The sequence below is a fragment of the Protopterus annectens genome, chromosome 3.part1, assembly GCF_019279795.1.
Source record: "Protopterus annectens isolate FY-2018-M chromosome 3.part1, PAN1.0, whole genome shotgun sequence".
In the NCBI taxonomy this organism is placed as follows: Eukaryota; Metazoa; Chordata; order Ceratodontiformes; family Protopteridae; genus Protopterus; species Protopterus annectens.
This window is the reverse complement of record NC_056732.1, coordinates 505,319,343-505,346,389: the sequence shown is the minus strand read 5'-3', so window position 1 is coordinate 505,346,389 and position 27,047 is coordinate 505,319,343. Positions and strand designations below refer to the sequence as shown.

Genomic DNA, 27,047 nt, shown 5'->3' with positions numbered 1-27,047 from the left:
CTGACTATATGATAGTGATGAAAGTCAGAAATCATCAGGAAAGGCTAACAAACAAAGGACAAATGTAAATGTAGTAGAAGGAATAGAGGAAGTGCAAGCAGATGTAGAGGATGAAGAAAGTGAAATTTTAGATTTGGCATTACTGAGCTTGGAGCTCTATCTGGCAGACACAAAACCGGAAGTTACACTTCTGGTGGAGGGAAGGGAAGTAAAATTCCTGTGTGACTCAGGAGCGTCACGGACTTTGATACACCCCTCCAAGTTACCAGAATATTCCGAATCACCTGATTATATATTAGTAAAAGCAGCAAACGGACAGCTATATAGGGAGCCACTCTCCCATGATATAGCAATAACTGACCCTGTTTCAGGTATGACTCAGAAAAGTAAAATTGTAGTTTCTGCAAAATGTCCAGTAAACTTACTGGGAAGAGATCTTATGCAGATATTTGGCATAGCGGTAGTTCCCGCTATGCAGGGTATGGAGGCACAAAGACAAATGGATACCTTCGTGGTGCGACCGGAGGGTGAGACTTTTTACTGGTACAACCAGGACCTAGTTACGACTGGTCCAGGGGCAGTAACCGAGGAACTGATGAATGTAGCCATCATTAAGGCCCCCTCCCTTGACACTGACCAACAGCATTTGTTACACTGTACTCTATACTACTGTAGCATGCCAGGACCTGATAAAGAATACGAGCAAGAATTATTCAAAAATCCTGCTAACAGATTAGTATTACGAACCTTGTATTGGGATACTGAGGGAAACAGTGTGGTAAGCTGTTCATTACCTCAGGAATTCATGACACTGTACAAATCTAATCAACTATCACATGTCAGTTTAACGAAAAATAAGAATATGAAATGGGCGGACTTAGGAGAAAAAGTAACAAGATGGGAAAAACAAACTGATTTAGAATTATCAGAGCAGGAAATACAAAAACAGAAATTGAACTGGCTAACACAGACACATCCAGCTGTACACTTACAAACTAGTGAAGACAGCTGATTAGCGTTCTTATTAGAAGAAGAAGAAAAAGCCTTGTGTGACATACCAGAGATTCTTTGGTCAACAGGCAAATCAGATGTAGGACTCATTCGAACAGCAGGACCAGTTACTATTACACCAAAATCAGCATTTAGACAACAAAAAAGACAATACCCCTTGAGGAAAGATGCAGAGCAAGGAATCAAGCCTATAATAGCAGCATTACTCAAGGAAGGAGTACTGGTAGAATCTCTTGATTCACCATGTAATACCCCTCTATTTCCTGTTAAAAAAGCAAACGGGGAATGGCGGATGGTACAGGATTTACAAGCTGTAAACAATGCAATAATACCTAGAGCACCTACGGTGCCAGACCCACATACCTTGTTGAACGATTTAAAGCCGCAACAAAAATATTTCACTGTAGTAGACATAAGCAATGATTTCTTTTCAATACCTATACATCCTGATAGCCAGTATTGGTTTGCATTTACATTTCAGGGTAAAAGATATACCTATACTCGGCTACCACAGGGATATTGTGAAAGTCCAACGATATTTGCACAAGAAATGGCAAGCAACCTGGTAGGGTTTACCCCACCAGGAGGTAGTCAGATTCTACTTTATGTAGATGACATTTTGCTAGCAGCCCCCACCCAGCATCAATGCAGGGAGGATACGATAGCGTTATTGAAATTTTTAGCAGCACAGGGACATAAAGTAAACAAAAGTAAGTTACAACTTTGGAAAAAACAAGTCAGATACCTAGGATATGTAATATCCAATGAAGGTAGAATATTAGACGAAGACAGAAAAACAGCAATTTTACAAGCACCTAAACCAGCAACCAAGAAGGAAATGATGTCCTTCTTGGCAACAACTAATTTTTGTCGAAGCTGGATATCAAATTATGCTTTAGAATCTGCTCCACTGGCTGATTTAATATATAAAACACCAATGGCAGCACAAGATATATTACAATGGACACCCGAAGCAGAAACAGCTTTCTGCAGACTCAAACAATTGATAGCTTCTTCATTAGTTTTAGGACTTCCGAATTACCACAAAAGATTCTTTCAGACCGTAGATTGTAAACAGGGATATATGACGTCAGTTCTGACACAGCAGCATGGGGATAAGCAACGCCCCATAGCTTACTATTAATCACAGTTAGACCTAGTGGCACGATCATTGCCTCACTGTGTGCAAGCAGTGGTCGCAGCTGCAATAGCAGTACAGGCTTCGGCCTCAGTGGTGTTATTTCACCCTCTCACATTGAGAGTGCCTCATGCAGTCACGATAATTTTACTACAAGAAAAAATAGCATATTTATCTCCTGCTAGACATCTTTCATGTATGACCATACTGCTGAGCCAACCTCATATGGTAATTGAACGTTGTACAACATTAAACCCATCAATGTTACTTCCAACTCCTGTGGATGCCACGCCACACAGCTGCCTGCAGGAAATTGAACAAACAACTTTGCCCAGACAAGATCTCACTGATATGCCCTTGGATGATGCCGAGGTGACATTTTATGTGGATGGTTCATGCAGAAAGGGTCCTACAGGGAAAAATCTAGTAGGGTATGCAGTAGTTACAGATACAGAGATCTTAGAAGCCCAACCTTTACAGCATAACCTATCTGCTCAAGCAGCAGAACTGATAGCCTTAACACGGGCTTGCACTCTAGCGAAAGATAAATGTGTGAACATATATACTAACAGTCAGTATGCCTTCTCTACAGTGCATGTTTTTGCGCAACAATGGAAAAATAGGGGGATGATAACATCTAATGGCAAACCGATTAATCATGCGCAACTTATTTTGAACTTGTTAGATTCTATTCAGTTACCTACTAAAGTAGCTATTTGTAAATGTTTAGCTCATACAAAACAACAGGATAGAATTTCAAAAGGAAATGCAAAAGCTGATGCAGCTGCAAAGCAAGCAGCCTCAGACTCAGAAACTCTTCTTTTAACCGAGGAATTACAACCCTCTGAGATTTTAGATCTAGAAATGCTAAAAACAATGCAGACACTAACTACAAAAGCAGAGAAACAAAAATGGGAGAAACGAGGTGCAATCCTCGAAAATGGACTGTATGTCTCCAAAGAGAAAAAAACAATATTACCGTCTAATTTATTTAGATATGCAGCTTTGTTGAGCCATGGGCAGTGCCATGTCTCAACAGGGGGGATGGTACCGCTAGTAAATCGAGTATTCCAAACATACGGATTCATAAATTATACAACAAAAATGTGTGCAGCATGCCATATTTGTAACAAACATCATGCACAGGGGGCATTCAAACCCAAGCAAGGGAGTTTTCCTACACCACCATATCCGTTCCACACTATTTGTATGGATTTCATAGAGTTGAATAAATGTGAAGGGAAAAAATACTGTTTAGTAATTATAGATATGCTTTCCAAATGGGTAGAAGCGTTTCCAACTAAAAATCTGGATGCAGCAACCGTGGCAAAAGCCCTAGTAAAAGAAATAATTCCCAGATTTGGCATACCGGAAAGGATTTATAGTGACAATGGGACACATTTTGTTAATCAGACGATTCACCAGCTTGGGAGATTCTTTGGAATCTCCTTAAAGAATCATTGTGCTTACCACCCACAGTCTGCAGGACTGGTGGAAAGGTACAATGGAATTCTAAAAAACAAATTGAGGAAGCTAGTGAGTGAGACACAGAAAAAATGGATTTGCTGTCTGCCTTTGGCACTGCTGAACATGAGAACAGTTCAAATGTAAGGGGTTTGACTCCCTTTGAAATGATATTTGGAAGGGCATATTATGTGCCACAGTGAAAAGCTCTCATGCCTGCAGAACTAGAGGCTGACAGCTCATTAGCTAGCTACATGAGAAAACTGTTAACAAATAAAACTGTTTTGCAGTTGAACTCTTTTTCAGATAAAAGACAGACCAGACCGCTAGAAGCAGTGCTGACTCAGGGGACCTGGGTGTGGCTGAAGGTTACGAAGAGGAAGAATTGGGCGAGTCCAAAGTGGGAAGGACCGTACCAGGTACTGTTGGCAATGCCTACTGCAGTCAAAGTTGCTGAAAGGTCGTCCTGGGTCCATCTGACGCACTGTAAACTGGTAAAGAATTTTCAACTTGATAAACATTTTGGGACTGATACACAACAAAGGCAGGATGGCCAAGAGCAAAACGAGTAAAACTACAGATCAACCCCAAAGATGTTGTTTAATCATCTTGTTGACTATGCATTTATTGACCATGATTGTGATGACCTTCCTTTTGTTGTGGTTTTTCCTACATGTAACCACACAAGTGAAAGTGGAGAGACGTGATGAACTGTCTATAGACTGGCATCCAAACTTTAACACATACCTAGCTATGAAGCGTGTATATGTAGAGACTATGAACATTTCAAATTGCTGGGTTTGTACTGCTATACCAACAGCATATGGAGGACTGTTAATGTCCGCTGTCCCTTTGGGGATAAATGAGACTTGGGAAAATTTACTTTTTAATACAGGATCTGTAAGATCACAAGACAAAATTGCATTGTATTTGCCTATTACACAAAAGGGAATTGTATGTTTTTATAAGAATACACTTCAAGTGGGTTGGAGTAACTGTAATATAACCATATCTTATAAATGCTATATTAAAGTTAAAGATAGAGGCACTGTTTGTAATACGAATTATGATTCATATTTGAGTTTAATGAAAACAACATTAAGTGATGTGCAGAGAAATCCTGTTTTGCATAAACAACTGTCTATTATAGACAAGAAAATGTTTCATTCAGAATTAACCCGCATCAGTACTAAAGTAAAAAACTGTTATTTTGTTTGTGGGAAAAAGGCATACAAATGGCTACCTGAGAATTGGTCCGGCAGTTTTTTTTGGGTTATCTGATTCCAGCCATAAGACATACTGCAGAATTACCTCTAGGTAAGATACGAAATGTAAGAGATGTAGCCCGAAACCTGAAGGTCCAATCGAAAACCTGTAAATCCAGTGGGACAAATCAAAGCTGGTTGGAAAGACCATCATTCCGTAAAAAACAAAGAAAAATTGACTCATATGGACTTGAGTGACAGTGTAATATCCTGGGCTGGAATACTTCCAGCATATGGAGCAGTCAAATCGATCTGGGAGTTGAAAAAGCTGTCAAAACTTCTCGAAGTAATGAGTAATGCAACTTTTTCTGCTCTCGAGCTAGTGACTGATGAACTGAATGCAATGAGAACTGTTGTGCTACAAAATCGAATGGCTCTTGACTTCACCCTAGCGGCGAGAGGTGGTACATGTGCGCTTATCAAAGAAAAATGCTGTGCATTTATACCAGACAATCAACATGAAATTAATGACCACCTAGAGGTAATACAGCAGGTATCGGCCATGACTGAACCAGGCCCAAACCCACTGACAAACTTTTTCCAGAGTCTGTTTGGTGGGTGGGGTTCTATCCTAATGAACATCTTGATTGCTATTTGTGTGTGTCTGCTCCTATTAGGAGCATGTGTCTGTTGTGAGATTCCCTGCATGAAAAGATTGATCAAAGATTTTATTGATATATCTGTAACTAAAACTTTGTACCAAGACATTGAGTTAAAAAAATTAATTTCATATGAAATTCTTTCCGAAGTATAAACTAAATGACTTACCTGGTTGAAAGTCCTTAAAGGAAAAGGCTAGGGGACAAAATGACATTGTTTATATTTCAGAATAGAATAAAAGTATTAAAAGGGAGGAAAATGTTAGAAAAAATATGTATTTGAACATATATAATGTGCTAGTTAAAAAGCAAATAGTATATAATGCATTTTATTCTATTAATAATATGGCAATAAGAATGATTTTACATGTAATTGCTTGAAGCTTTGGAACTGCAGTGTATTTGAACTCTGACCCTGGCAGTAGCCAGCTCAGCAAGCTTATGTTTTTCACTAATGATTATCTGCTGGGTCAGGAAATTAAATGTATAAAGCATTGAAAATCTTCTTTTCCTTCCTCTAGGACAATTGACCTTGTAAATGTTATCAAGATAAGACACAGCTGTTGGAAGAATGTTGCAAGAAGAACAAAGAAGTGTATTACAAGACTGAACCAACTATTGTATTCGAGCAGGCCTGAGACCTTGAAGGAGTAACATTTACAGAAAGACATTATAACTGACCAGGTGCTTTGCAAGGCTATATTATTCCCAAGGGAAACCTTTTTTAAAAAATATAACATCAGCAATCTTTATAAATAGAATACTGTTAGTAAGAGTGATGTAGATGCCCTGTGACTAACCACGTCAGTAAGGTGGGCAAAACCTGAATGTAAACACTATAAAATATTCTGTACTTCCTGCATCATGTCAGACAAAATTCTGTACTTGTATGGTTTTTTGCCTCCTGGTGTACACTAGTAAACCTTTGCATCTGAGCCTCCTGTGTTGTTATCTTTGTTTTTATTTAACACAACTGCAAAAGACAGCTTAGGTGATATGGGAAAAAAAGTGCTATAAAATAAAATCATTCATTTTTCTTTTTTCACAGAGGAGGGCAAAGCTACTTATTTATAGTCAGTAGTGAAGCCAATCAAACCTTTACCAAAGCAGAAAAGTAATGTTTATTTTCCCATATTAGCTAAACTATGATTGTGTATCCTAATTAATATGCATTGGTGTTTTGCAAATTAAAACTGGTAATAAACTTACATGTTAAAAGCCATTCAAATATGTTGTGATAAGGTTCATGACACCCTTTAAGATTCTGAGCACACTGCATTCAAACTCTTTCAGTTAATCAAAATTTCTTTCAGCATGTGCTGTCTGCCCCAGAGAGATTAAGCCTGTCTGTGACCCAGCCAACCTGGTTTGGGGATGAGCTTAGGCAGTGCAAAAGCTGGTGTGGGGGTTGGGCTAGACATGAAATGCTGACTTCTGAGCACCTGTCCCACAGGGAGGGAGACAGAATCAAACACAATGCAGCTGCCACCTGGTTGGTATTATAAGGTATAGCAGCAGAGAATATATAGTTGATTAAGTGCATTAGTTCTGTAGAAATGGTTTCATGTTCTTATGGAAGCACACAGTTGCCTAGATAGACCACAATAGGTCCCATATCAGGAAAGCACTTATAGTCCCATAAAGGGGGAAATTAGGGAATACATATCCCACCCATCTGGATGGTGGTGACCCACTGTTGCCTGTCTCCTGCTCCCTGTACAGACAGGAAGGGACCAAAAATGCACATCAGTTGGTGGGGAAATGATAGTATCTGGGGATTAGACTGGAAAAAGATATAGTCAAAACAAGAAGAAACCATGCTTTTGTTGTAAGCACAGTCAATTAAAAAGGAATCAAATATAAGAATTGTGTCACTCAACAAAAAGAACACAGAAGAAGTGCAAAATGCTTAAGTTCATTTGTGGTAACTGTTTTCTAGAGTTGCTGAAACAATTCAGCTTACTTTATTTCCTTGAATCATTTAGGTAGAGACTTCATACAAGTTAGTCCATTTCACAGAAAAAATTAGGCATTACATTTTTAACTGATGGTATAAGCAGCTTCAAGATATTCATAGGATCATAGGGGGTTACTAGGGTAATATAAACCTCAAAATATATACATGACTTTCACTGTTTTAGTGCTCATCTTTATTTTTTATGTTATGTATTTCTTAACTGGGTAAGCTCATTGAATATAAATGTCCTTTTTCAGTGTTAGCCCAAGGGTACTATCCGGGCAAGTCACTTACCCAGAGTCTCACAGTAAGCAAATAAAGATGGAAAAAATCAAACATTGTACCCCTGAGGCCCTGAAGGAAGAACAAGACCTAGATATCATACTCAGCTTTTAGTGTCTTGTAAAAGTAATCACTGAAGTCCAGGTATCTGCTGCATAAATATCATAACAAGACTCACTGTAGGAAAAAAGTTGGAGTGGTAGCTACTGCCCAGGTGAGAAAAGGCATAATATCAGACAGCAGAGATGTATTATTTTTTTCATAACAAAATTTAATACAGCCAACTACTTAGCTAAGGTTACGTTGTCTGCTTTACAACCAAGTTTCTTTTTAGAAAAGATATGGACAGCTGAGGATCTTTTCTGATGGACTCAATTCTATTTACATAGGATATGAGTTATCTATGCACATCTAAACAATGCAGTAGATACTTTCCTCTGTTATAACAGATGAAGAAGAAAACTGCCAAATATATTGACTGGCTGACGTTAGATTTTATCGGCACCGACGGAATAAAGGAAAGATTGATATTTCTTGGCTCTCAATTATTTTGAAAAACTAGGTAAGGAGGATGTATTGATGAGGCCTGCAACTCTGAAATTCTTCTTGCTAAAGTTATGGCCACAAGAAAGAGAGTTTTCCAGAACAAAACTTTAATTCTACAGAACATGGTGGTTTCAAATGGAGGTGAGGATGTGAGTCTCTCTAGCACAAAATACAAATCCCACAGTGGAAAAGGATTGTAATGAAGAGGTTTCAGAAGAAAGTCACCCTTCAAAAAGGTTTTTGCATACTTTTATGGAAGCCAAATATACTGAGTCGAAGCTCTAATGGACATTCAATATTGCAGCTAAGTGCACATTTATAGATGACTCGGACCTGTCTCAAACAATTGTGCAAGGTAACTTAAAACTGACTATACAGAAGCTGTAAAGTGGGCAAACCTTCTAGATGAACACAAAAGCATGTGCATTTACTTTGATACTTTTTTCATATATATGTTTTTCTACTATAGGATTCTTGAGAATAAATAAGAACTTAAACCAGCATGGCTGGTGAAACATGTTCCCTGTTCATCACTGGAAATGGAGAAATAACGTGGTTAGATGTGAAGAATTCTGTGAATTCTATGCACATCTTTCTGTTTATTTTGCTGTTAGTTGCATTTTCATGCATACACACCACAGTATATTAACTCTTAGTATGAACAGCTACTTTTAGATACTGGATTGTACTAAGTACAATAAATACATGGAGACAAACTGCTTCAGTAAACTGCTTTAGTTAGTACAACATTTCTGTTACATTTGACTTTTGGTTCTACAAACATGCAACACATATGCTGTCAGCTCTCTATAGCAAAATCCCAAAGTCTGTTTAAGCATAGTTACATTTATACCAGAAGATCTGGCATTTTTCCAGAGTCTGATGTAAAACAGTTCTTTCTTTGTATAACAGTTTTTCTTTATTATAATTTATGATTTGTCCTTTCTTTAAGCTCGGTGGTCCAAGGAAACTCAGTTATCTGAAATGCAGTGTTCCAGCACTATCTGTGTTTTCTTTATCTTGCTTGATGTTTCAGCTTTACTTCATGGATGTCCTTGCAGCTGCCAACTATGTAGTTATTTTTACAGACTTTGTTTCTCAATAACATACTCCTTCACATGGATGCCAAAAATCTATTTAAGCTATTATATGTTTGCCAGCACATATACTACTTTCTATTTTTCAGCATTTTACATTATTTTAGATTAACCCTTTATATTTCATGCATCTTTTTATTCAAGCTAATAATCATTCTAGCAACAGTTTGAAAAGACAGTGAATAAAACAGAATAATACTAATCTTTCAGTTCCCCCTTATTATATTTTTGAGGAATGGACTAAACTTCAGAATAAGAAAAAACTGCATTTGTTTTATTAGCATTGCTATTTATAGCATTTACCACTTTGCTCATGTTTACAATCATAACTTGTTGAGTTATTGCAACTCTTTGTAACCTGCAGCATATAAACTATTACAAGCTGTTATTATTATTATGACTTTTAAAACTATTAACACAGGATGTATTAACCAATTTAGCAATTTGGTCCCAGATGATGACCATTCTTTAAATATGTCCCACCAGTTATGGGCAGTGTACGCTTCTGTTTTATTCTTTTACTATTAACACTGGGTTATTTGAAACCACACATACAAACTGTGTTGCCACTTTAACAAACATTTTGAAATTTGAAGGCAATATTGTCCATTTATACTAAATTGTAATCTGACTATCAAAGATACTTGGAATGACTTACAAACAGTAGAATTTTCTTGTGCTTGTAAATGTATAATTTGTGAGATATCTTGTTTTACTAGTTTTTATACCAAGGTCTTTTACATCTGCATTTGGTATCTTTAAAACCTGGAAATGTAATATTGTCTTTTGGTATTGTTGCCCTATCGTGGTACAAGTGGATGGTATTTTTACCACTTCATATGTATGAAGCAGTGGCTTATTACCCAGAATGGTAAGTATTTTAACGCATGGTCCTTTTTCTTGTATTACTGTGATGTTTATACAAATAAACACAGCATTGGTAGAAATCATACCCTTTTTTTCCTCTGTTGAGTTTATTCTTATTTTTGTATTATTGTCTATACACTGTGATATTTTTGCATGATGTCTTCCTTTGTCAGAACTGTTACATTTTTACTGGGTAATGTACAGCATTTAATAGAAATAGAGCTGTTTATTGGAATGTTTATGTCAGTCTTTGATTGTTTCTCTACTTTTATGTATGTCTGACCTTGTTTAGCTAACCATGCAGTTATATTTGTGCTAAATGTTTTTTTAAACGTACATGCTGTATGCTTTTTACAACTAAAATTGTTTTGTGTTCTATTTTGTGTAGCATTCATGAAATATTGTAATTCCCTCTGTTTTGATGTTCAGAATGATGCAAATGAAATGCAGATGTCTGTGTTTAATGCTGCCTTGTCTCGCAGCTGCATTTTTAACTATAGTCCTTGAAACATGTTCCAGACACTGAACATACAGCTTGTCTCAAGCTGTACCAGAATATATGTATGCTACCAAACAGAAATACATGTATTTAACTAACTATATTATTTTTACATATATTATAGCAACAGATGTGTATATGCATCTAACTAGCAAATAGCTGTGCACATGCATTTATACATATTTAAACATATTTATCACTGTATACATTCCCTCTGTTTTATTTTAAATACAAAATTGTCTATAGTCAAGTTATATTGCTATTAACTAGAAACACATTGGGAAACAAAACCTTTAGATTTCCTTTTAATAGAGCAAGTTAACACGGTTTAATATTGTCAACACAATGATGAAAACCATTACTATTAGAACTGGATGAATCTGAATATGACTTTATACAGTGATGTTTTATACTGCAATTTATTGACAATAATTTTATTGCAAAGGCATTGCAGTCTTGTTTTTTGAAAAAAAAAAACATGTCACAAATGTCAAGCTATGACTTGTTACTCTATTTACATAGATAAACCATTTACTATATACTGTACAGAATACACTTGTTTGTACAGATTTTTTTTGTATTTGTATATACATGACTGTAATGTACACTCAGTCCAATTTTTAAACCTAGCATTAAACTAAAGCCTGCTAATTACATACCTTTTGCAGTACTGCTTACACAGTTAGTGTAAAATTGAAAGCATGCCCTTACCCCTGTAGTATACATAATGTTACTGCAATATTGTTTATTTGCTTTGTGCTCTGAGAATTGAATGTATGCTTGCCTTTTGGCTGTTATGTAGAAGTGACACATTGGTCTTACTCGTTTGCTTTTTGATTTGATTATTTTTATAAAGCTTTTGCTGTTGCCTATACTGTTAAAGTTGTAGTACTAGTAACTATTTGTACACTCCCTTTTTGTAAAGGGACCTGCATAATTTATTTTAACTGCATAACATAGCCCATGTGCTGACTGTACTCGGTGTAGTATTTAATTGCAAAAATTATGATGTCTTATTACAATTACCAAACAGGATTTTTGTAGAATTTTATTTAATGCTGTATGTGAATATTTAACAATAATATTTTAGAAAAATGTAAGCCATTTGGCCTGACAACCAGTCTTGCCTCCTTGCCCTTATAGATTTCAGTACCAGTAACATTTTATGTCATGCAACATTTTTCGTAACTACCCATTCCAGCCTGGAAAGATTTGAGGTCACATTACTTTTTTTCTTTCTGCGCATTTCAGATGCTTATCTCCTTTAGCACTTACTCGTACATTCAGCCATTTGTTAAAATATTCTTCCAACTTGATACAAACATTCGTAATTTGCCTAAGTATGCATAATAATGCTTTTGAAGACTGTTTTTGCTGGAGTCTATGCTATTTTTTTATGCTATTATACAATTACAAAATATTGTAAGAAACAAAAGAGATATTGACTTAACTAACACATGCTTAAAACAAATATATTTACATGATTTACATTTGCTGTGGTCTGCCTTTTGCTGCACTTTAGATAAAAAAAAATATATACTCATGTCAGTCTTGTGACGTCATGTCTTTTCTGCGTTTAACTACTTTCATTTGATTTCTATGCCCTAGAACTGTTTTATTTGAAATTGTTTTAAAATTACTATTTAAGTGCCTTGCTTTAACTGAATAAAAGTCTGTGCTGAGTACGCTTAACCATTATCTAAAGGTAGAATAGTACGTCATAAATTATTTCTTATTAGCGCAGTTAACTGCTGTTTCTTTAACTGTTTACTAACCAGATTATATTTGTCAGCATTCTGTTTTGTTGACTTTAAAGCTCTTATGCACTTTTGAAAAAGTGTTTGCATATGTTGTTTGAACTTTTTGAACTCACTCTGTGTCTTAGAAGTTTATTAAATCTTTTTGTCAGTTTACCATGAACTTTGTCTCTGTTCTTAACTGTTTTGTAATGTGCAGTGGGTTTATGCCACTTTTGTCTAGCAAGATGTACAGAAGATTTTGTAAATAACTGACTTGACTGATATTGTAACTCTGATATTAACATTTTACATGTGGTGACAGGATATAAACGTTTACTGTCATACAAATGATGTTGCTGTTTAAGATACCAGTCAAACATAATGCATTTACATAAAGCATTGACATTAACATTAACTAATAAAGTACTGCATGTGCTACAGTTGTGTTTATACCAATCTTTAAATCCTGACAATACATGTGCTGGACTATTACTACTGTGTACTTGAAAGGTAGTGGTACACTTTACAGTTCTGTTGTTTATAACATCCATGCTGTAGAAATGAGAAACAAAGAAAAGAATTACCAGTTTCTGTGTGGAATGTGGCCAAATCTTCTGTCGAGAAAGCGTGGAAGTCCTTTGTTGATTCTCTTAAAAGTTGGTCAACACATCTGGCAGATTCAGCTGTGCAAATGTACAGGACCTGTGAAACTTGCAGAGGTGTACTGTTCTGCTACTGGATACTGTGCAGAAGAAGGAGGCAAACATTTGCTTTGCAACTGGACGTACTAACTGAATAAAATGAAAAAGTAGCTATAGTTGTCACAAGGAGAAACCATGCGGTCCGTCAACTGTGGCTCACCATTGAAGAATTCTGTACTGCCTTCCGGTTGGTTACTTTTTGTTATTTACATTTGCATGCAAGCACACCACAGTATATTAACTCTTAGTATGAACAGCTACTTTTAAATACTAGATTGTACTAAGTACAATAAATACACAGAGGCAAACTGCTTCAGTAAGCTGCTTTAGTTAGTGCAACATTTCTGTTACATTTGACTTTTGGTTCTCCAAACACGCAACACATATGCTGTCAGCTCTCTATAGCAAATTCCCAAAGTCTGTTTAAGCATAGTTACATTTATACCAGAATATCTGGTATTTTTCCAGAGTCTGATGTAAAACAGTTCTTTCTTTGTATAACAGTTTTTCTTTGTTCTTCTAATTTATGATTTGTCCTTTCTTTAAGCTCGGTGGTCCAAGGAAACTCAGTTATCTGAAACATAGTGTTCCAGCACTGTCTGTGTTTTCTTTATCTTGTCTTGATGTTTCAGCTTTACTTCATGGATGTCCTTGCAGCTGCCATCTACGTAGTCATTTTTACAGACTTTATTTCTCAATAACATACTCCTTCACATGGATGCCAAAATCAATTTAAGCTATTATATGTTTGCCAGCACATACACTACTTTCTATTTTTTTAGCATTTTACATTATTTTAGATTAACCCTTTATATTTCATGCAGCTTTTTATTCAAGTTAATAATCATGCTAGCAACAGTTTGAAAAGACAGTGAATAAAACAGAATAATACTGATCTTTCAAGATGTAGGGTATAACGATCTGGATAGGGTTTTGCCACTGAGATGTGATAGGAGTGTCCTGAAGAGCCTCAGATGAAGAAACTTCTACAAGAAAATAAATATGATCAAGGGGAACCAAACATCTTGAGGACAAGCTGGGAATATTAGAGTAAATTTGGATTTGTGCTGTTTGACCTTATCCATAACTTTAATTATCAAAAGAAAATGGTGAAATAGTATAGAAAAGGCTTGGGGGGAGGGATACCAATTCTCAGTGACAGTATCCATGGGGCATTCTCCTGGTGGAAGAATGAGAGAGAAGAAGCTGCTTTACTTGGCATAGTTAGGGGTTGTAGAAAGGTTATATCACAGTACCCCCAGCAAAACAACAATCTCTGTACTGCTGAGGAGTTGAGGAACCAATCATGTGCAATCAGACATCAGTGGCTGAGCATACCCACTAGTTATAGGTTCATAGGTAGGTACTAGGCTATCTACCCAAAGGCATTTATAAGCCTAGCCGGAATGTGTTGGCTTTCACCGCCCCCTTAGATTAGTTCCCTGTGCCTCTGTTCAGCAGAGCCACTGAAGTGATCCCCGGGGTAAACTTCCTGTTTCCCGTCCACTTCTCCTGTGATACGATTTGCTAAAGAAAGTATTCAGCTAATATTACTAATTCTCATAAACTTACTAATTTTTGACATAATGTGCACCTCCCTATTTGTTTGTATATCAAACTACTGCCATGTTATCAATGTGGATGGCTATCACACCCTGGGGCAGGAAATCCTGGATGGATACAATCATGAAAAAGACTGCCCTTATCTCCAGAATACTAACATGGAATTTGGCTTCTGTGTAACCAGAAAGCTCAAACAGGTTGCCTTGACAATATTCACCCATACTGGGGCAAAAGTATCTGCAGTGAGAGCCACTAAAGTGGGGTGGAATCTGAAATGACTTGCAAAGATGTAGCTTTCAAGTCCACTTTATTTATAGCATCCGCTCTCAAAATATTTTGAAGAAAGTATACTTCTGGAATTGTCACTGGTATCAGCTCTAATGCCTTTAGACAAAGACATGTTTGTTCAGATTGCAACCAAATGAGTTGGCAGTCTAGTTGCTGAAAAGGTAGGATCCTATTTGAGGAGACTCTAGCTGTGCAAGAAGGTGTGCCTAGACTGTAGCCTATGAATGTGAACAGTTTAGGCGGTTCCAGCCAAAACTTTTCAATATTTACTGTGATCACCAAGGAGTGAAACAGACTCATAAGGAACTCTGAGGGACAGATTAGACTATACAATGAGGGAGCAGTTAGAAGCCTGTCATTCAGGTTGCAGAAACTTTGACCCATTCCATCCTGTGGTTCCCTGCAACTACTGAGATACAACTGGCAAAATCCTGTTTGCTAACATGAGATCATATGGGAGAGCCCTGGACTGGTATTGACTTGCTCCTACCTAGAAATGCAGGTACCACTTTGACTTCTTGGATATCTTTCTATTTAGTTAGGCATCCTTGTAGTCAAAGGTCCACATCCAGTATCCTTGTGACAAGTATGGAATGATGGTTTGCACCATGACCACAGTAAATTTTCCTTTTGGAGGGGATAAACTAAACCACTTAAATTCAGCATGGGGCTGAGGTTTTTTGTGTTGCTGAGATCAAAAATAACCTGGAGTAGGATCCTAACTCTATCTGTTTTGCTAGGACCTCGTGGTTAGCTCTTTTGTAAGAAAGTTTAGCAACTGTTTTCTTTCAGAATTTTTCTGATGGGATGGAACTTCAGGTAGGGGTAAGGAGTGGGGGCTGCAGTGGTGTGTGGGATCTGATTGTATATCCCTCTGGGTATAACTGTCCTTTACCTGTCCTGCATGATAACAGTTAGGCAAGGCTTCAGGGATTCTGCTGCTGTCCACCAGAAGGCAGAGTGCAGTTCTCTGTTCCTGCCAATTACCCCTTTTTAGCAGGATGACTGTTCTGGAAGCTATTAAAGTAATTAAGGTAGGTACACTTATACCTCTAAAAATAATTATTGCTCAGTGTTTCCTAGACTTTTTTAATACCAATCCACTACAGCAAATCATAAAACTGCCCACAAGCAGCTCTAATGTCCTTGATCTATTCTTTACCACCTTAGCCCCTGATTCCACCTCACCCCACATTTTCCTCATCCCTGGTTAAATCAGCCCAAAATTAAATTTGGTTATGTTCACTAGCAAGCTTAGTTGTACTACCTCATTTACAAATGAGATCAACTTTAGGGACTTCTCCATGGACAGATGCAAAATTCCCTACGGATGGTTGCAAGTAAACCCAAATAAAAGAGCTGTCACCTTCACCCCCTACCTTTGACAGCACCTAAACAGCTGCATAGAAATATCAGTACCCATCTGCTCTAAATATAATGGTAAATTCAGGAATACTCCTTTCTGTCGGAACTCCTGTATAAATAAATGGTATAACAAACGAAGGAAAATAATGACAAGTTGCAAGAAATGTATCTCCTACCGCAAGACTGTAAAGCAAAATGTAAACTTAAGGTTGCCAGCGATACCAAAAGGAAAGTACACATTTTTATCCAGTTGTGTCAGAAAATTAATGAATAATGTGCAAAAATGCACTGACTTCATCAATCATATTATGATACTCTCTGATCACAAGGATTAGCCAACATATTTGCAGGCAAATTTAGTGCTAACTTTACCCCACTTGCCTACATTGTTGCCACTACTATCCCTGGAAATTATTAACCCTGCAATCACCTTGGAACATGTTTTAGTCTCCTTGCCAAAGGCTTAAAATAATAATCCTGTATGACTAGACAAAACACCAGGCTGCATTCTCATCAGTACCAAGAATACACTATCTGACTCTCTATATAAACTGTTCAGCTCAGCACATATACATGGTTTGTGCCTGATACATGGAGAACATCCATGTAGATCTCCCAGACAAGAGTGACTCATCTACAGACATAGGCAATTATAGGCCCATCAACCTATTCAGCCTTAAATACAAAGTCATGGGATATATTGTAACAGAGCTCATTTATGCAGACACAGGTGACTTACCCGAACTAGATCCCCACTTAGTCTGTTTTTTTGGAAGGGCAAGTTCTGCTACCTGGCCCTAGAAAGCTACTTTGAAAAGGTTACAGAAGATGTGAACAGTGGTCAGTTGATGCACACTGCTAATCTTGACCTTGCCAAGGCTTTTGATAATGTTCCCCATTCTGGAATTATTGAAAACAAATACACAAAATATAAACCCTGTTGTCTGCTAGATTGCAAATTGTCTATCTAACAGATCTCAGGTTGTGAAAGTTGATGGCACCCTCTTTGAATACAACATTGTAATGAGTGTGGTGCCATGGGGAAATGCAACATTGTAACAAGTGGGGTGCCATAGAGAAATGCAATATCATAATGAGTGGGGTGCCATGGGGATCTGCACTTGGCACTCTCATGCTTGGCATTTATTTTGTAGATATCCAAGCCAATATCTCAGAAATGTGGCTGACCAGGTTTGCTGATGATAGCAGGGTGAGTTCTGTTATCTGCTTATCTACTGATACTAAACAGACCCAGCAAGGATTGGAATATGCACATACCTGGTATACTGAAAATGGTCTAAAGTTAAATGTAAAAAAGTGAAGCATAGTAGAATATACAAAAAAAGGTGTTTCCACCTCAGGTATTATAAATGGTGCTCCTCCTCAGGCAGAACCATTTATAAGAGACCTGGATACTTATTTGCACAACTCTCTTTCAATCCATCATCATGTTTCCACCATAGTCAAGAAATCCTTTTATGTGGCCCAGTTAATTACCAATGGAATATCTTCAAGAGCCAAATAAGTAATTTTACCCCTGTATTCATTCCTTATCAGACCCATTATTAAATGCAGTGCCCTTTTTGGTTTGTACAATCTAAGCATATCACTCAACTGAAAGGGCTCCAAAGATTTCTAGCCAAGAAAATTAAAGGTCTTCAATCATTCAACTATCTAGAAAGACTGGCACAGATTTTCTTATACTGAGTAGCCTTCTGGCTTCTCTCAGGTGACCTTTGTCTAACTTTTAAGCCATGAAAGACTCAAACTTATTTGGCCTCTTTTATTTTCACAAAACCAGTGACTCTACAAATACTTGCACTAGAGACCTAAATCTACATCAAAACATAAACAGGACTCATTGGAGGGTTAGGTTCCTAACATTCAGCTTATGGATTAAGGCACCACTACAAGTCTAACAAAGTATTAATTAGGCTACATTTAAGGCTACTCTGACAGATAGAAGCAGAGAATGACTGGATGTCCAGAGTTCAGAGTACAGCTTTGATTTTTTAGAAAGAATGGGTGACACCAGTGAACCTGCAGCCATGAACAGAAGCATCCATGCAATTTGTTATTTTTTTCACCTGATCATCAAGTCCCCTCTCAGCCAACTGTCCCATTTTCCCTACCTCCATAGGTGAGAATCAGCCAGGAGAGGTCATCATGTAGGTAGCCATTAAAGGTGATTTGACATTTTTTTGGTTTTTACCCTACATCTTGAGTACACACCCAGTGACATCTCATGGATGGAGCATGCAATGGGTGACTATGCTACACCACCTCTAAATTCTTCAAAAAGGTTAATGTTAGCAGGACTGCCCTGTCCACCCACAGGAGACACCAAATGGTTGCTTCTTTAGGCTCAGCCAGGGATATCAACCAGCACATACGCGTGCCACTGACTGCGTTTTTGAAGTATAACGTACTCATGCAAATACTATGTAGTCATTTTAAAGCTTAGTGGACTAAACTTGAAACACTTACAGAAATACATTGTCACTAGCATGTGTAAAGGATAGAAACAATAACTTTGTCTACCATAATAAGCAATGCTTTATTACAGGGGCATTAAGTGTTAAATCTTTAAGGCTTGTTTAATTTAGTTTACAAAAGCAACACAACTGTCATGTTACTATAACCATATGTAATCACAGTTAACCTTTATATTTGAGTGTATACTATTGGAAAGCTACCTATTTTAAAAGTGTGCATATTGTAGGCATACTTTATTTTTGGGGATGCCTAATATCAGCCAGCTATCAGTCTCCCACAACCTATATAGCACATTCATTCACTGCTGAAAGAGGGTTGACAGCAAGTCCTGAGGTCATCATCCATGCATCCATAAGGGCATTTTCCACTATGGGCTTCTCCATGGTGGCTTGCTCAAATACCTCTTTAGCTGCTTACCTGTGGAAAGCTTGCAACCCTCCTTACACATGCTAATATGTGGCTATTAGAAAGCTTGTGCACAGTAGACCCATGCCCCTTGGGTGCAAAATATTATGATTCCCCTTGGCATCAAACAAGTGACAGGCCATACCCCCACTGTCCAACCAAGATGGGTGAGCTGACAGTGAGGGTTCACTTTCATCCTCTTGGCCTCACCATATCCAACTTACTTGCCACAAAATCAAAAACAGGTTTTCTGGATCACAGTCAGGAGTTCAACCGTATATGTGCCACAGGGTAGGGAAGTATGGACACTTCCAAATGAAACAGATTCTCTAAAATCAAACACCTGCTGCAGACAATTTAATTTCCAGTTGTTTCTAAACCACATACAAAGTATTAGCACTTACCCAGATTTGATAAAATTAGACAGGTACTGCATAATATTCAGAGAAATAGTTTTTTCTTCTTCACTGAACAGCTCTTCTGTCTGTGGATGAAGGGGAAGCCCAAATACAGACTGCACATCAAAAGGTAGGCTCAAATCCAAACTGAAATAATAAACACACATTACTGTTGTGGCTTTTCATTCTTTATATAATGATTCACTGGATTTTAAAAGAAACACTCAAAAAATTAGTCTACTGTAATAGCCAACTTTTTATGTGCTTTTACATACATAATAAGGTCAACAAAAAAAAATCTATTAATTTATAACCACTGTGTCCATGCACATTAATACTGCATTTTTAACCGTTCACAAATTCACTTTAAATCACTGACAGTTTTAACAGTTTTAGCACCAATGTCTTCCTTGTAAGAACTAACACCAGAATTAACTTAAAACATTTGACAGACAAGATTCATTCTGGTTCTGTCACTTTTTAAATTCATCTATCAGGCATTTCTAATACAAACACTTGAAAAGGTCACATTACTCTTAAAACAATATTAGAAAAACATGTAAAGTGAGCTCTGATCTGAAGCATAGGCTGCTACCATACAATCCCTGGTTTTCAGGGAGATTCTTGCTGCCAATGTAATTGAGTAAGGCAGGTCTGTCACTAACCATGACAAGAATCTGTAATTCACAGACAAGGTAAAGTTGCACTGAGGAACACCTAATTAAGAAATAATTTACCTGTATCTGAATTGAACACGTGTGCTGTCAGACTTGACTGCAGTAGTCATCTCTCTAATAGCCCACATGTTGCTGTAGCACAGGCACATTCCAGTACATGCACACACACACACACACACACACACACACACACACACACACACACACACACACACACACACACACACACACACACACACACACACACACACACACACACACACACTCACAAATACACTCGCACACAACACACATACACATGTACACGTATATACAGAAAAACACACACACACACACACACACACACACACACACACACACATACACACACACACACACACACACTCCAAAACATGCACACACAATAAATACATACATACATACACACACACATGCATGCGCATGCACACACACACACACACACACACACACACACACACACACACACACACACACACACACATACACGTGTAAGCATATGCACATTCATTCAGACACAAACAAGCTCCTACCAAAATTCTCACACGAATGGAACCACTTACTCACTCACATACAGAGTCTCACACACCCACCCACGTATAAACAGGCACACACACACACACACACACACACACACACACACACACACACACACACACACACACACACACACACACGTACACTCGCACATCTATACATCTGCTTTCCTTACCTCTACAGACATACACACCCAATAAGGCACACTTACACAAGAGCAGTTTGATGATACCTACCTCTAGCTGCTGTACATCTATTCCTATACATTGGTTTCATCATGTACAGCACCTAGCCATTGTTGTACAAGCTGAAACCAGTCTATAGGGATAGATGGATGAATGCCATAAAAAAAATTGCTTTAACTTTTCCTCTCCTTGCAGAAAATGATACAGTAGATCAGTTCTCTGAATCATTCTACCACATCATTCCAGTGCCACTGTCATTGGTTTGGAAGCTCACATGGATAATTTGCATTAGACACTGCCCAAGAGCACACTCCATGTTATGGCCAGTGCCAGGATAAAGAAATAGCAGCAGAGAGCAGTCTCTGAATTGGTCAGTCTTACTGCAATGGTGAAACCTTTAGAGATACAGGCTTCCTCATTGTGGTAAGCCTTTCTGAATCCCAGGGCTTGAGTTTTACTGTGAACTCAAATGCTAAACAATGGAGTTTACAATTATATGATGAATATAAGACAAATTCATCTATAATGTTTCAGAAATGCACTAACAAAATTCTTCTGGATGATGAAATTAGAGAAATGTCTTGAAAAACTACACAATGCATGTTTAACCTTCCTTATAATATAGTTTTATTTCTTGAACATAAATCCAGTTCTGCCATTGATCAAAATGGTGACTGGTGATTTTAGCAAGTCTAATTTTCTTGAAAGCACACTTCAGAAAATTTGTTCCTCCCTTCCAGCTCCACAGCCATAGAAGGACTATGCCATTACTGTGACCCAGACAACCCGGGTTCGACTAGTGACTCAGGCACCTCACAGAGCTGGTGTGGGGAGGACAGGAATGATATGGCTAAGCTGACTCACCTCTCTTCGGGGGGAAGGGAAGGAAGCATGTGTCTGAATGATTACATTTGCATTGGCATTGCTGTCTGCTTTTGTTATGAATGGGTTTTGCCTTTACAAATGATCATTGGACAGATTTGTCTAAATATGCTATATACAACTTCTGTATTGTCAGCTACAGCATAATTCTAGGTGTTTGAACTTTGGTTGTAGTTGTGTAACTATGTAGTTGGTATATTTAAATTATGGGCTGTGGGGTTAGATCTGCCAAGTCAGGGGTGTGTGGTGGGCTAAAGATCTCCCATGTAAAATAGTATTGTAGGAGTTTTTGTTCTGTGGGAATTTAGTGTGATTTTAACTTTGGATAGTTTTTGTTTTGACTTATTTTCATTTGTTAGTCATAAATGTAAACTGTTTGGATTGTATTTGCGATACATTCAGTGTGACTGTATGTGCAGTGACATTGTTCAGATGGTGATGTAATTTCCCATTTGTGCTGTGAAGAAAGGTATTTGTAAACAACATAATATAATCATCTTGGCATATTTACCATGGTAGAATTAATGAGGAAGACCAAGGATCATTTGAAAGTGTGGTTTACAAGGAGGGATCAGGGCTAACTGATTAGGTATGTATGGATATGTGCGCATACATTGAAACAGCATGCCAACAACTCAGATGATTCAGGCATGCACAGTGGATGCTAGGAGCTAAAAGGATCAATCTTTACATCCACTGAGAACAAATAGGATGTAGGACTCTTATCCCACACACTCAAGATGAATGAACAGGCCAGGCCAATGATGGAGGAGGAAGGATTAATGGTTGAAGGTGGGATGGGGTTGACCATCATTCAAAAAAAAAAAAAAAAAAAAGAACTGCTTCCTTTCTCCAAGGCTAATTTGACCTCAGAGTTTAATATATTCAGTAAGGGGATTCAGAGGTTAAGGAGCTATGCCAGAGAGGAATAGAAACTTGCCACCATACAAAAGCTATTTTTTTAAATATTTTTCCACGGTTTTGCAGATGTGTCCTAGTGGTGAAAAAAGATTTGTTGAAATTTCTGTTGTTCAGCAAAAACATTGCTCCATTTATCTAGCCATCTAGTTTCTAAACATTACATTAGTGAAAACTGAGGTGGCAGCAAGCTAAGCAGGGGAAGTTAGACTTCCTGTCACCATAAACAGTCTGCATCTTTTCTTGCAGGATGCTAAGGCCTTCCCAGGCCAGCTGAGACTTATAATCTCTCTAGTGTCCCCTTGGTTTGTCTCAGGCCATCTTGAGTGGGGTATGTCTGGTACATCTCACTTGTGAAGAATGCAGAAAGGCATCAACTCCATGTGCCAAAAATCACTTCAGTTGGCTCTTCTTAATCCTGAGGAGCAGAAGCTCTAAATCAATATCCTTCTGAACTGCTAAAATCCTCACCCTGTCATGGAGAGTGAGCCCAGTAACTCTGTAAAGGAACCTTAGTTTCACAGCTTGTATCTGTGATTGCTTCCTTTCAGAACCACCTATATTGCATGACTGTGGGTAAGGATAGAGACACAGACTGACTAACTGATAAACTGATAGCTTCATCCTGGATCACAGCTCCTGCTATACCACCACATTCTAGTAAAGCATGTGTTATACTGCTGAAGCTAACTGCTGCAGTTACACTCACCTGCCTGTAAATCTACTGATCCAATTTACCCTCACTCATCAGTAAGATCTTAAGATACTTAAACTTTATCACCTGCGTCAGCTGCTCCTGCCTCACCTGTAGAAATATGATTTCAGACTTAGAAGCACTGAATTTTTGCCCATTCACTGTACAGTCAGTAACAAATTACTTCAGTGTACACATGAGGCCAAGGGAACCATATCATTTACAACAACAAAGATGAAACCCTTATGTCCCCAAACTGGGTACTCTTTAAATCTCATCTGTACCTTGAAACCTTGTCCATGAACATCATGAATAGAGGGAATACAAGGCACAACCTTGGCAGAATTCTACACCCACCATGAATGTATCTGACATAACACAGAGAATGCAGGTGTAGCTCTTGTTCTACAAGTACATTAATGGAATGTGATCCAACAGCAGGATAAGGAATCTATATTACTGCAATAACTCCCACAAGAATCTTCTAGATACTTGGTCAAACGCATTCTCTAGTTCTACAAACTGCATGACTCTCCAGTATCCACAGCAGGGCAAAGAGTAGATGCAATTCCATGACCAAGCTGGAATGCATCCATCTTTCCATCCTCAACCCCATATTACTAGTAAATCTCAGGCTTGACCACTGGTTGGAGTCTTTTTTCCAGCACCATGATGCAGGGTTTCCAGTGATGCTGTGAAGAGTGATCCCTCAATAAAAAGAGTGCTGCTTCCTTTCCCCCTTTCTGAAAATGGAGACCACAACTCCCAGTATGCCGGTTCAAAGCTACTTTCACTGCTTTCTACACCATGCTGAAAAGATACCTTAGCATTTTAAAAGCATCCAGTACATTTTGCATTTCTGTTCAGATTTTCATCCGCTTGTGCAGCCTTGTTACTGCAAAACATTGGTCAAATTCCATAAATGAAGGGTAGCATTGCAGAAGACTTCCCCCGGGAAAGGAAGATTATATAAATAGCAGCAGATCTGACACACCCTCAACAGGAAGAGAAGACGGGGGAATACCACAATTGCATGTATGCTCAAGAAGTCATCCAGAAAAAGAAAAATTGCCAGAGAGATACGCAAAGGGAAAAGGACAGCATGGTCAGCCAAGGGCATTCATGCAAGTTGTCCATACCTGCGACACACCAGATACTTCAGACATACCTCCTCAACTTATATTTGCCCGGGAGTTAAGGGAAACATTTATATTGGTTCTTTTGAAATTCTTTGTAATTATAACACCACCACTAATGATTTACATAATTAATCATTTGTATATGTACGACGAGGAAGTGCATAAGACATTTCTGGAAACAACCTTTGAAAAATTCAGCAATGTGAGGTCAAGGAAGTACCTTCCTGAGAAAAAGTTGATTTGGAATAGCCTTTCATATCCTATAGTATGCCTGAAACTGTGCAGTATACAATACAAGAAAAGTAACTAATGAAGAGGGCACATATACCCATATACCCCACAGTCATAAGTAATAATGCAAATGTCATTGTCGTGTCCATGCAAGTGCCATTATGTTTTAGAAAAAAAATGTTTTGAAAAAAACAACTAGATTTTTTTTCTTTACGACCTCTTTATTCATATTTTTGATAACTGATTTTAAACCAGCTGCTCAGCTGATATGAGGCCTTCACTGTTCTTTGCTAATTTACTATTAATGATCTGTTCTTATGTTTTCAATTTAATCTATTTCACCAACTTATTATAATTAATATGTGTTGTTAATACCATGTGCATAATTTGATTATAAATTTCTGGACAGAAAAGATAAAACTGTAAGGTATAACTAAGAAAAATATTCAAAAACAAAACTATGATATAGAATTTTCATTTTAGAAATAAAAATAAACATTTTTTTAATTATAAAGCCTATTAGGAATCTCCCAAAATGCACTCATGTTTCTTGAGAAATTATTCCATGATGAATGGTCTCTCTCTCTCTCTCTCTTTCTGTCTGTGTATATATGTTTGTGTGTGTGTTTCCATAGATATGCATGTGTGTGTGTGTGTGTGTGTGTGTGTGTGTCTGTGTGTGTGATATATGAATATATATATATATATATATATATATATATATATATATGTATAGATATGTGTGTATGTATGTGTGTGTGTGTCTGAGTGTCGTTACAGCATATTTGGTTGAAGTTAATATTCAATGAAAAATTTTAGGTGGTATATTTTGTTTTTTCAAATGGTACAACAGTCAAGTCAAATGTAAAGAAAGTAGGAGTGGGGAGTAATGCTGAAACTATCATCTGTAATGAAAGTGTCAGCATCATGGCTGAGTGTGTGTCGATATTTCTGTGCATGTATGCTTGTGTGTGTGTGTGTGTGTGTGTGTGTGTGTGTGTGTGTGTGTGTGTGTGTGTGTGTGTGTGTGTGTGTGTGTGTGTGAATGTTTACAGGTTAGGATTAACGTAAGGGCTAGGGAAGGGGAGTGAATGTTTGGCTTGATTGGGTAGTGGTGAGTCTGTGTGTGTTTGTGTGTGTGTGTGTGTGTGTGTGTGTGTGTGTGTGTGTGTGTGTGTGTGTGTGTGTGTGTGTGTGTGTGTGTGTGTGTGTGTGTGTGTGTGTGTGTGTGTTCTAGTACTGCTAAGGAAAGACTGCTTAGTATCTTAATGTGTCAGGCTAAGGATATAGTAAGGGGTAGTGGTAGGGTTAGGGTTAGGTTTAGCACACATGAGTACAGTGGTACAGGGAGGATGATGAAGGCCCATCCATTCTTAAATTCATGAACCACTTCCAGTGCTAGTCTTTTACATTTATACACACACACACACACACACACACACACATATATATATATATATATATATATATATATATATATATATATATATATATATATATATATATAGTCCTACCTCTTTCATTGCCTTCATATTTTCCCTTTCAGCCATCCAGTCATAGACATTAATCCTATCCAGTCATGTTTCCATCCCTTCCTTACTGTAATCCATCCCAGAATGTCATAATTCCAATGTCTTGTTTATCTTTCCCTTTGGTCTTTCTCCAGGTCTGAAACCGCTGTACTCCACAGTCCTCTTATCTCTAAATGTATGCCAAATATGCTTGTAATCTTTTACTTTCTCTCCACATTACCAGCACTCACCTGTCACCATCCTCTTGATATTGTTATTCAGTTTTATTGCAGAAAGTGGCAAGCTATGCAGCTGCTGCATGTGCTGGTCATACAAGGGCCTTCAACGTTTAGAAATCTTCAAATCTTGCAATTTTGTTCCTTCCAACCATCCACTTTCAGTATATACTCTGATCCAGTGATTTCCTTTTATTTTACTCAACTCTGCAGCTTCCCTACATGTCACTAATACACCACTCTTTCTTTGTTTAAAAAGCACAGAAAACGTAAGAGTATTTTCTGCAAGATTCTGGTACATTTATTTCAAAATGTGATCATGCTATGTGAATGCCCCTC

At 37.7% G+C, this 27,047-nt stretch overlaps 1 protein-coding gene across 1 annotated transcript in view; it reads right to left on the bottom strand.

Annotated features, from left to right (window-relative positions):
• TG (thyroglobulin) overlaps positions 1-27,047 on the bottom strand; it is a 2,464,750-nt gene that overhangs the window by 32,277 nt on the left and 2,405,426 nt on the right. Inside the window, exon 47 of the mRNA XM_044066937.1 lies at positions 19,687-19,827. Within this exon, the coding sequence (XP_043922872.1) occupies positions 19,687-19,827 (141 nt within the window). The remainder of the gene's footprint in view (positions 1-19,686; positions 19,828-27,047) is intronic.